A 12,687-nucleotide genomic window follows, 5' to 3' on the forward strand; every position below is an offset into this window, starting at 1 on the left:
AACACCTATGGCCAAAGAATGCAAGACATTGGAAAACATGCCCGCTGTTCACAGACGCATGAGAAAGTGAAACGCCAGCTCCGCATGAAGGGGCAGCATTCAAAACCCTTCTCCAGTGGCATTGGGGTCCAGCAGGTCTGCCCCCTCTCCCCCACACTGTTGGCTTATGCATTGACCACCTTGACGAAATTATCCTCACACATCCAGGCCACATATGTGCACTCAGATCCTCTATTCGCTGCTATATGCAGATGATGTGGTTTTGCTGGCAAAAAACGCAGTAGCTGACTACAGGTCAACGTGGGGAAAACAAAAGCTATGCTGGTCAAAACTCACAGAGATACCCCACTGAGTCTCATCTACTAGGGCCCACACCTCGATGCAGTCAAGTCCTTCGGATTCCTGGGTATCAATGTGCAGGGTGATCATAACCGGGCCACCTATGCTGACATGCGCCTACAGGCAGGTTGGAAAAGCTACTACGCTTTCGAGAACAAATGCAAGCAAGCTGACATTTGGTGTTAGATGCTCAAGAACCCCTCTTTGACGCTTCAATCATGCCAGTGATTTTATACAGCTTTGAGGTTTGGGGGGGCAGTCTCTCCGCCTCTGAGTGGATTCTGAGTGGAATGAAATTGAGAATACAAAAACGATTTCTCCAAGCTTCATTGAAGTCAAGGAATCCTTTCGTTACTCCACCTTGCTCTTAAATATGGGTATAATACCCCTGGAACTCCTTCATATGGAGGGAATGAGAAAGTACCTAGTCAATGTCCCCAGCTACCACAGGACGGCCTCCCATGCATTGCATGGGAAGCACGCCAAAAGATGAGCAAGTTCCAACAATCTGGCTGGAAGAAGATACACATAAGCACCCGTCTCTCTTCTCCTTGACACCAATCAAGCCCCTCTCTTTCTACGCCCCCTTAGCATCTCTCCACCAAGGCCTCAATTTTCCCTTCCACTCTCTTAGTGTCCCCACCCTTGCTGATGTCCCCCACTACAAAGCTCTCAGCCATCTACCCTTGTTGTATCTGCTCACCACAATTGCCCCATCCTAGCAAGCCACACTGCTTCCCTCGGCAAAACCCTTCCCTCTCCATCTTTCTTCTTTTTCCTTCCCCTAAAGCACTCAGCCTTCACCTGCTGACACATCCTCCTCTCCCCCTTAAGCACTCAGCCTTCCCGTGCACTTCCTCGCTCCCACCTCCCCATAGGCCGATGTGCCCCCCCAACCCCCCCCCCCCCCAAATCCCCATCCCCCTCTTCTCCTATATCTCCTAGGTCTCCTTTCCCATTTCTTCCTTTATTTTCCACCTCACCTTCCCTCCTCCCTTCTCTGTGTCTTGCTGTTGTTTTCTTTCTTCCAAAAGCACGAGTTCTTCTTCATCATTTAGAGGCTCACATGGCTTGAATGGTTTTCCACCCAGTCGGTTTGGTGAGGGTGGCTCGAATGGCACCTCTCTTGAACCCCCTTCATCAAGATACCCCTTGTACCAAAAGACAAGCAACAAGTCGAGACCTCTCTTCACAAAAGAAAGCAGTGATGGGGTGCATCATTGGCCCTAGCCCTACATGCGATGCCATATTCATGATTAAATTTTAAACATTAGTTTCAATTCCAAGATCAATTACAACCATGGAGACCCCGTATAATAAAGAAAAAAATAGATGCCTTTCCTGTGAAGACAAAAAATGCCAAGCATATATTAGGATGCTCTATCAGAATTTCACATCATAGTGCTTTGCTAGTCTTTGGATCGAAATCAGCTTCTTCAGGATGAATGGACCTTACACAAAAGTTCATTCATTCTGAGAAGTTATATTTCAAGCTGTCAATTACAACCATGGAGAAACTACATAATAAAGAAAACGTGATGCCTTTTCAGGGAAAAGAAAATCCCAAACATTATTAGGATACTCTCTAAAGAGTTTGTCATAGTAACGCTTTGCTAGTCTTTGTTCCCATGAAGATTCCGAATCGTCTTCTTCAGAACGAATGAACCTTCCCCAAAAAAGAAAAGCATATTATCAGTGTCCAATCAATACTGCTGCAAATAAAAATTGCACAAATCTCATCCTAAGAATGGGAAAAAAAAGCCTACATGAAGCAGCCAAATTGAAAGCTTATGCTTGACAGTCTGAAATAGACTCTCATTTTCAGTGCTGCTTCACATTCAACCATGGAACGTTCATAAAGAGAAGTGATCAAAGACCTGTATGTTTCTCGAAGAGTGTCCTGGTCTGTCTTCAATGGCTGCCTTTGGTCTCCTGCTGCTGTGGAAGCATTATAACGGAGTACTGCAACAGAGAATGAAACACAAAATACCTTTCAAACTTAGCTAATAGCACGTTTCAAAAGCATACTAGTGTATCAAAGTAAGATTTCCATATATCTAGCCCATCACATCTGTGTCCTAATGCATAGCCCTCCAAAAAGGATTCCACGTACAATTCTCTTTCATGACACCGTCAATGTTCAATGCTTTGAGTCAGCACTATGACGCTGTAAAGCTTCCCATATGACCTTAGATTACATGTAGCCCTTCACATATATGTTCAGTCATGTGTAGCCCTCGACAAAACATTCCCTGTAGAGGACTGTTCCATGACACTTTTGGTTTTAGATGCGTTGAGTCAGCAGTATCAAAGCTTTGGAGCTGCCCAAAATCAAAGCATCTGACCAGAATTTTCCAAAAACAAACCCTAATCCTTCAAAGCAAGCAAGAGTAGAAGAAAAAGGATGGGCATGCACCAGAATTACACATAAGGATCACACAGAAGCAAGAAGAGCATGGGAATGAGTAGCATAAGTGATCAGACAAGACATATCAAAAGGAAGAAGTTCTGCAGAAGATGCGATAATCCCAAAATTCTTTAAGCAGACTCATGCAACAAAATTTCAGAAAGGAGAAACAACATGGGAAGACATGATGACATTTGTCAAAGGGCTCTACAAAGTATGAGGAGAGGAAAGAAAGGAATATATATTCACCTTCATAAGACTAGAACAACATAGATAACATACATACCTTCATAAGACTAGAATGTAAAAAATCTTACAAAATAAATTTTTTTATAGAATAAACAAAAGAACAAAGGAAATGTAAAAAATCAGTAAAATAAAAAAGAAGAAAAAGAACTTAGTAAGCAAAGCTAAGCTTATGTTCTCATCAATACCCAAGCATAAGCTGTCATTTGGGTTTCCAAAGATTGCGGAATTTCTTGGGTAAACCCAGTGCTTACTAAGCTTTAAAATCACAACCAAACCACAAAAACTTTGAAAGGAAAAAGGAAGAAACAAGCAGAAAATTAGAAGAAGAAAAGCAAAGAGAGAGAGAGAGAGAGAGAGAGAGAGAATTAAATTAGGTTAAGTTTCCAACACAACCCAAACTAACCCTCAAATTTTATTAAATCGTAAAAAGAAGCAGAAAAAAAAAAAAACTAATGTGCTAAGACAAATATAAACCAACGTACACATAAGACAACCAATTAAACACCAACGCAAGCATAAGGAAACACTAATTATCATTAATTTGAAATTAGTTGGCTTTTATTTGTTTATTTCAGATTTAGAATAATAATTTTAAAAAATAATAATTTAGATAACACCTTTAAAAGTAAAAGTACTCCAGCAAATGCTGGCGTGCAGGTGAAGACAGATTCCAAGCTCTTTATTATGACAACAGCTTAGAAATCAAAGCAATACATAATCTCAGACCAGATTGACATTCCATAATGTAAGACCAGATTGACATTCAACAATGTGCAAATCTTTAAAAACAGCAAAAAGGACTTTGAGGCTTCCCCCTTCTTTTTTAAATTTTCCAATCATATAAAGTTGTGATGAGCTTGCATGAACTGAACCATCCCAATTTGAATCAGTAAAGTCTGATGCAAGTCTGTTGCGTCACATTTGCAGAAACCAAAACCCAAATGCATTGAGTTCTTCACGGACCTTAAAGTTTTCTTCGCTGGCCCCCGAATGATGTCTAGCCTTGTGGTGGTCATGCGATTAAGGCTGCCCACAAGCTGTCTATATAATATTGCATGAACAGAAGCTGACTCAGCCATTTATAGGAGTCTGTAGAGGCTTACCATTCTGCATATTAACCTCTTATTTAGTTAAGCTATAACCAAGTCTTTCTTGACATTTATTTTCAAACTATTTGTTCTTTTATTTCCCCTGTACAAACACCTGAAAACAGCTGTTAGGGCTGTGGGGTAATCAAATAAAATGAGCCCACATAAACTCACACACTAACGACATTTTACAATAGTAAGTTATCCACACAGACAATGCTATGCGGGCATCCAAAACCAGCCAGTGGTTCTTAATTGACAGAAACTTAGGGTGTCAGTCCCCTGCTAAATAAAAATATATCATCACACACACTTTTTTTTTGTGAAATCCATATTTGTTTATATTACAAGAAGCAGTCCCCAAAGATGGAACATGCCATTACAAACATCAGAAGATTTTGATGTAAGACAAGTAGACAAAGGAATCTATCTGAAGATTTCAATATAAGACAAGTCGACAGGGGAATCTATCTGAGAGCACTAAGACAATCATAAAAAGATTGCCTAAGTGACATCCGGAGTGAAACTTGGAAAAATACATATTCACACACACACACACACACACCCCCTAGGATGAAGAGTATTATTTCTAATTCAAAAATTCAAAAGCCCTAAAACAAGCACCCACCATAATCATGCATAAACTTCTTATGTCGATCATATGCATTGAGTCCCATCAAATGACTCGCATAATGCCTGCAAATCATTATCAAAGCCCGTATCAATAGCAGAATAATGGCCATCAAATCTACATATGACGTGTACAACTCTGACGACAATCTTGAAACAATATAATACCAATCAAACTGTCCAAAGGCGTCTGTAATCAACTGAAAATATGAAACATCCAAGCATCTACGATACTTATTAATTTATTAACTTAAATCACATCGCAATGTACTAATGTATAGATTTCAAGAATGCATAAAAGCATCTCCATGCATCTCTCTAAACGTTGTTTTTGTCATCTACGCAAGGCTCAGCAATGCCAATTGCCAACGAAGGCATGCTCAAACTTAAGTTCGAGCTTGGGCCACTTAGAAAGTGTTGTGGGAAGACAAAATGTCACCAAAACAAGTTAAAATCAAATATAAAAGAATGTTTCCTTGATCGCTTGCTCGTAGTGATGTACAAGTTGTTGATAGAAGCTTGCACCATTGAAATTTGGCAAGAGATGCTATTGTGGTCGCAATTGGACCTGAATTGTTGGGACTTTGTTAATGATTCATCTGAAGGATCATCTGATTCCAGGAGCCTCAGGAGCCTGTTCAAAGACATAAGAACAGTCTAATGCTTCCTATTCAAATGTAGCCCAATTCCGTCAGAAATCATGGCAGCAAGCTGTGGCTAACCCTTGTAGCAGAATTTTGCACCCAACCCTCCTTTCTCACCATATATAACTTCCTCTTTCTTGTCAATCCCGAAGCAAGTAGTGCCAACAACTTCATATTACCAAAGGGTTCACATTCATGCTAAATGAATACTAGGGTGAACTATTCCACTAGCAAATCACAACCCACACCTACGGTATAGAATCCCTGATGTAGGTAGGACAATTTCCATATCCATAGAGAACAAAAGTTATAAACCATAGAATTTATGAACTTTTTCTACACATGTATTTATAGAGACTGTCTTTGGGTTTTGTAAAGTATGGCCGCTGTTGTTGGTCGTTTTAGGTTTTGGTATTGCACATCCTCAGATTGATGACGAGAGCGCTTCACAATTCCAATGTATTGACATTGGACCTGTCCCAAGAGAGCCTCGCGATTCGCAATGACAGCTGCGACTCCAGACCTGTGAATCCCAAGCCAGGACTGTTTCCTTGTACGTACCAATTGATCCCCATCTCAAGTAGAGCATTTCATACTTCTTATTTTGTGCCATATCGCCACAGTTTGTCGAGTTCTAGCCCTATGCTGTAAGATTGGAAGACGATATCTCCATCTGGTGCCCTTGTGTACTTACAAGAGGCTATCAGATTGATTTCTCAAGCATGATCAAGTATACATCGAAATCAAAGCGCTGGCGTTGAGATAATTACGAATATGGACAGATTTGTTTGCAGATGCAGCATCGAGATGGAAAGGAAAACAAGCAACATTACCGTTTCCGTTCTTCTCGATCAAGCACCTCGGCTCTGATTGCAGAAAACGAAGCCATGCCCGACCTCGACCTCGGCGAGCTACAACGCCAAATGCCCTAAATATCAAGGTAGTGGCACCACTATGGCCCTGCTTGGATGGTTTTTTTTGTTTTAATAATTTTGGTTTTATTTTTTGGGTTTTTGTTGGCCTGCCGTTTGGTCTTCATCTAACCAAAGAGAGAAGTAGTTCTGGGGGCTTCATTTTTTGAGTTCCCTTTTGCGGTATAACTCGCACATGCACCGTTCCACGTCGCCCGATCCGCCTCTCGCTTGTACATGCATGTGAGACACTTCTGGCAACAAAACCCCCACTAGTGCTCCGTACCTGAGAGAACATCCTGTCCTGAAAGAAAAACTACAGGGCAGGCCAATTGAACCTGGTTCAATCTTGTTTATATGAGAAATGAAGTTGCCTTTGTTTTTTTTTTCTTTGGGAGGTGTTTAATGTGTAGTACGACACGAAAGTCCTTGTTTTAATATTTTTTATTTTAAAAAAATAAAATGTGGTGGTTGTTTTTTTTTTGTGAGTTCTATGCGAGAAGTGAATGTCTTCCCCCCGCCCCCCCCCTTGGAATTGACTAACATATAGCAATACATAAAATTCTTTGCTTTATTATGCACGTATGTATGTTATGGAGTGGTCTGTCCAATATGCGTATGTTGTTCCACGGTGAGTGGGTGTCTTCGGTATGTTGCTCCATATGTGATCCAATTGTGTTCCATATATTGTTGTGATGTGATCGCACTATAGGTCGTATTTAAAGGTAGTCATAATTTCTTTTAATGTTTGTGATTGTTTTGTTTTTTGTAACATATCAATGTTGAAATCTCCTAGCAGTATCGCGTTGTTTGCTTTGTCGATGGTCCGGTACATGCTGGGGTTAACACTGGATTTGGATACCATGGACTATTGTGGGTGCTACTAAACTGTTGATCATCATCGAATTTTTGGCTGCTTCCTTGGCTATGGGTTCAAATCCCTCTACTACTGGCATACGAATTTCCACGTCTTCAAATTATGTGGCCAAATTCTTTTGTCCAGACCCTCCAACTTGAAGTGGGTTGTACCATAAGCGATGATTGGTTTACCACTGAGCCAATGTCGCAGTTTTGACTACTAAAACCAGATTCACTACAATTGTTTGTTCGGCAAAGCCATATCAGCATCATCTAGAGACACCGTTGGGATGTTTTCATCCGCCCCGAAGAGTTCTGCTACTATTATTATTGTTTCAAAAGTACACAGATCTGCATCCGGTTCTTGCAAATGCTGTTGTTGCAATTGTTAGATATCAATGCTCCACTCTCGTGTAACTACGCGGGAACCAGCTAACTCTACTTATAAGCCCCCCATATGAGGAGAAGGCATTTGAGTAGCTCGGTTATCCGGTAGGTCCTGGTTTGGACACTAGATGGGGGCCATGTGTGGCTTGATGGCTGGACAGCTTCAGATAGAGTTGGTACACTGCCAACTAGGCTACATGCAAGTGCGGGAAGGCATCCCATGACTGACCGCATTGAGGGTAGACGGAGCATTTCCCGAGGCAGCCCACTCTCGGGTTGCGGGGCCCGTTTGGAGCCCCAGATGATCCCGGATGGCTCTGGGCCGAATGGAGACTGTAGGTTAGTTGCTCTATTTTACGCCACGATTTTATCGTGTGGTCGGTGGCCTATTTCGGGACCGACCCCCAGTCGACCGTTTAGGGTGAACTTGGTCGATCACCCAATTGGACCTAACCGACTACGAGTGGTGGCTATATAAGAGCAAGCCCGTGAAGCCCATTTCATCACTGGCTACAGCAACCCTGATTCCTTAGCATCCAGCCTCTGTCCTCTACTGTTTCCAGCACGCCATCGAAGCTTCTTTCATAGGAGCGCACGGCTGGGAGGCAGCACCATCTATTGTATCAGTTCTACAGTAATCAAATTTTTGATTCTCCATACTATCTGCTTTTCTCTCTTGCATACGAGATCCTGTTATCCGTTGAGCACAGACGTTGTATTGTTTTCTTACATGGTATCAGAGCTTGGGCTCTAGCAAGAAGGTTTGGTAGTGTGTTTCTATTTGCGAGCAGATTGTGAGAGATGGCCCAGCCCGCAAGACTGCGAATCCCACCGTTCGGCGAAAGCGAAAAGTTGGACGGCACTAACTATCGACTGTGGAAGTTCAAGATGAAGACCATCCTAAGCGCATACAAGCTTTGGAATACTGCTACTGGGGTGGACGTGAAGCCGGTTGCGAGATCGGATCCAACCAATGCAGGACAACAGATAGTACCAACTGCGGATGAGATTCTCGCGTGGACAAGAAGAAATGCAGATGTGCTATGTTCTATTGTCTGCAGTGTAAGTGATTCTGTCATGGCATTAATTCAACATGTCACCACAGCGGAGGAGGCATGGACGGTCTTGAAAAATCAGTACGAGACCACGAATCAGATGCGGATTCAGAATCTAGAGACTCAACTTGCGAACGAGAAACTATCTGAGTCTGAAGCGGCAGAGAAGTTCATCGCCAGGGTGAAGAATCTGCGCGATCAGATGACTTCGATTGACATCACCATCACCAGCGAGAATCTAGCTCGAAGGTGCATACGGATCCTCCCACCAAAGTACGACGGTCCTGTTACGGCGCTGAATATGTAGAATAGAAATCCACCCCTCAGCTTTGAGGATTTTAGCGCAATGCTTCTCGAGCAGGAGATGCGTCAAAAGACGAGGACTGGAGAAGATTCGGCTTTCTATGATGGATCAAAGAAAGGTAAGGGTAAGGACTCTGGTAACCCATCTTCTTCTTATGATAAAAAGAGAAAGAAGAAGATCAAGTGCTTCTATTGCAACAAGGCAGGGCACAAGCAGAATGAGTGCCGGAAGAAGATTGCAGATGAGAAGAACGGAGTAAAGAAAGAGTCCAGCAACAGCGTGCAGGCAGTACCAGTAGAGCTGTTCGTAGCAATTGAGGAGATTTGCACGGAGGCAGTTCATGTACCTGCAGAAGAGAACCTTGGATTATTGACAGTGGTGCATCACGCCACATGACTAGTCAGAAGGTTTGGTATACCTCTCTACATCCGGTAGGGAATGCCATCCTGGTAGCAGTCGGCAATGATGCAAAATGTCCAGCGAAAGGAAAAGGTACGATTGCTCTCAAGTCAGATGGAGTTGTAAAACGGTTGTCCGATGTTCTTTATGTGCCAGATATCAAGAGGAACTTGTTGTCCATTTCTGTGATCACGGATCGGGACCTCAAAGTTCAATTCGATAAGAATGGTGCACAGATTCTGGATCTTTAAGGGAAGGTCGTTGGTAAAGGTACACGGTGCAACAACATCTACGAACTCTCAGCTTTCAGTGCTTGAGCCGATGTGAAGAACACTAAGCTGTGGCATCAGAGGTTTGGTCATCTAAACCTTAGTTCTTTAAAGGAGATGCATAAAAGTGGAATGATTGCAGACCTACCAGAAATTAGAGATCTGCTCGATGTATGTGAAGCTTGCATGATGGGCAAGAAGCATCGGCAGCCCTTTCCTAAAGAGGCTAGCAGGGCAAAGGCTCCTCTAGAGCTCGTTCACATGGACCTCTGCGGAAAGATGGAGACGGAAGCTTTGGGTGGTTCCTACTACTTCATGACGCTGATCGACGACTACAGTAGAAGGATATGGATATACTTCCTGAAGACTAAATATGAGGCTTTTAGTAAGTTCAAAGAATGGCATGTAATGGTCGAGAAAGAAACGGGGAGGAAGGTGAAGAAGTTGAGATCAGACAGAGGTGGAGAGTTCACATCAAGTGAATCCGAAAGTTACTGCAAAAGTCACAGGATCAAGAGGCAGAAACCCCCGCCACATACATCACAGCAAAATGGAGTAGCAGAATGCAAGATGCGTGTCATCTGCGAAATGGGCAAGAGTATGATGAAAGGGAAAGATCTTCCAAAGACTTTCTGGGCTGAAGCATGTAAAACACGGCAGTTTACATTCTGAATCGTAGCTACACAAAGGCTGTGAACAGGATGACTCCAGTGCATGCCTTTTCTGGTAAGAAACCTTCAGCTGCACATTTCAGAGTTTTTGGATGTGACTATTTTGTGCATGTCCCTGATGCTAATAGGAACAAATGGGAACCGAAGAGCCGGAAGTGTATTTTCTTGGGCTACAGTGAAGAGGCGAAGGGTTACCGTCTCTATAACCCTGTTACCAAGAAGGTAATAGTAAGTCGCGATGTGGTCTTCTCAGAACAGCCGCATCAATTGGAGGAGGATGCTTCCTTCCTAGACAACCAGGACCAGGATATCCATCCAGTACAACCACCAACAGCAGACCGAACTCCCCCAACGGTGCTTGGGAGGATTCAAGATAAAGAAGAGGAAGAAGAGCTTGCAGAACCACAACGGCAACGGCCATTCCCAAAGCAACTTTTGGACGACAAAGAGCCTCCAGCCATTGAGGAGGAACCATCCAAACACCGTCGGGGTCCAAGAGATTAGAGGAGCAAAGAAGGGCGCAGGAACACTTGGTCAACTACACTTTGATGATAGAGGTGATCCGTGCTGAAGACCCCAAGTGTCTTGAAGAGGCACAGGGTGATGATAGGTGGATGGAGGCTATGCAATCCGAGTATGGCTCCATAATGAAGAACAACACTTGGGACCTTGTGGATCGACCACCAAAACGCAAGGTAATCGGCACCAAGTGAGTGTACAAGACCAAGTACAAATCCGACGGCACGTTGGATAAGTACAAGGCTCGGCTCGTGGCAAAAGGATTCGCATAGGTACATGGTTTTGATTATCAGGATACCTTTGCTCCCACAGCTCGACTAACCACAATTCGCAGTGTTTTGGCTTTAGCAGCCCAGGGAAGTTGGCCCGTGTTTCATATGGATGTAAAATCCGCCTTTCTGAATGGAGATCTCAAGGAGGAGCTATACGTGGAACAACCACCAGGCTTTGTGATCCCCGATTCAGAAGGTAAAGTCTGTAAACTGAAAAGGCACTTTACGGGCTGAAATAGGCCCCACGAGCATGGTACCAGCAAATTGATGCCTACTTTCTACAAAATGGGTTCAGGAGGAGCCCATCTGATGCAAATTTGTATATCTTCAGAGAAGGAGGCAGGTGTATGATCGTGATCCTTTATGTGGACGACCTTGTCATAACAGGGACCATGAAGAGAAGATCTCGCAGACAAAGCATTTGCTAGGAAGAGAGTTTGAAATGACAGGCCTCGGATTGATGCATTTCTGTTTGGGGATTGAAGTTTGGCAAGAGCCAAAACAGATCTTCATCTCACAGCTGAAGTATGCTAGGGAGATACTGAAGGCATTTGGCATGGCTGCAGTTGGCACCCCTATGGAGGTTGACATGAAGCTCTCAAACGAGGATTCATCACCACTGGTGGACGAAGCGAAGTACAGAAGGCTTGTGGGCAGTTTGATTTACTTGTGCAACACACGGCCAGACATCAGTTTTGCGACTGGTGTACTAAGCAGGTTTTCCAATAAGCCCCGGGAGAACCATTGGAGGGTAGGGATGCGGGTGCTAAAATACATCAAAGGCACACTTGATTATGGCATCACCTATACCAAGGGCAACATCTTGACCGGATTCTGTGACTCGGATTGGGCAGGAGACGTGGATAGCAGGAGATCAGTGACAGGTTACTGTTTCTCACTTGGATCTGGAGCTGTGTCATGGGTCAGCAAGAAGCAACCCATAGTTGCTCTTTCTTCTACCGAGGCTGAGTACAAATCAGCATGCTTTTCTTCTTGCGAGGCAATGTGGTTGAAGAAGATTTTAGGGGACATGGGTGCAGTGCAGAACAAGCCTACGCAGTTATCATGTGACAATCAGAGTTGCATGGCGATTGCAAAGAACCCTGTGTTCCACGCTCGCACAAAACACATTGAGATTCAATATCACTTTGTATGCGAGCTCATCATGGATGGAGAGGTCAACTTGGTGTACTGTCCGACTACAGAGAATGCTGCGGACATCTTCACGAAGGCTCTTGGAAGAGACTTGCTGGAGAGGCATCTTCATCGACTTGGCATTGGGCCGAAAAAGTAAGTTCACTTGCGGGTGGACATTGAGGGGGGGTGTTAGATATCAATGCTCCACTCTCATGTAACTACGCGGGAACCAGCTAACTCTACTTGTAAACCCCCCATATGAGGAGAAGGCATTTGAGTAGCTCGGTTATCCGATAGGTCCTGGTTTGGACACCAGATGGGGGCCATGTGTGGCCTGATGGCTGGACGGCTTCAAATAGAGTTGGTACACTGCCAACTAGGCGACATGCAAGTGCGAGAAGGCATCCCATGACTGACCGCACTGAGGGTAGACGGAGCATTTCCCGGGGCAGCCCACTCTCGGGTTGCGGGGCCCGTTTGGAGCCCCAGATGATCCCGGATGGCTCTGGGCCGAACGGAGACTGTAGGTTAGTTGCTCTATTTTACAC

At 43.8% G+C, this 12,687-nt stretch overlaps 1 protein-coding gene across 1 annotated transcript in view; it reads right to left on the reverse strand.

Moving 5' to 3' along the window:
• The window catches only part of LOC147886547 (folate-sensitive fragile site protein), a 32,011-nt gene extending 25,687 nt beyond the window's left edge, over positions 1-6,324 (reverse strand). Inside the window, exons 1-4 of the mRNA XM_087395661.1 lie at positions 6,191-6,324; positions 4,712-4,779; positions 2,217-2,301; positions 1,922-2,005 (exon numbers count right to left, since the gene is read on the reverse strand). Coding sequence (XP_087251787.1) covers positions 1,922-2,005; positions 2,217-2,301; positions 4,712-4,779; positions 6,191-6,246 — 293 coding nt within the window. The 5' untranslated portion in view covers positions 6,247-6,324. The remainder of the gene's footprint in view (positions 1-1,921; positions 2,006-2,216; positions 2,302-4,711; positions 4,780-6,190) is intronic.
• Between the last annotated feature and the right edge of the window lie 6,363 nt (positions 6,325-12,687).

Source organism: Dipteris shenzhenensis, chromosome 24, assembly GCF_047967505.1.
Source record: "Dipteris shenzhenensis isolate YYH24624 ecotype China chromosome 24, Dip_SZ_1.0, whole genome shotgun sequence".
NCBI classification, from domain to species: domain Eukaryota; kingdom Viridiplantae; phylum Streptophyta; class Polypodiopsida; order Gleicheniales; family Dipteridaceae; genus Dipteris; species Dipteris shenzhenensis.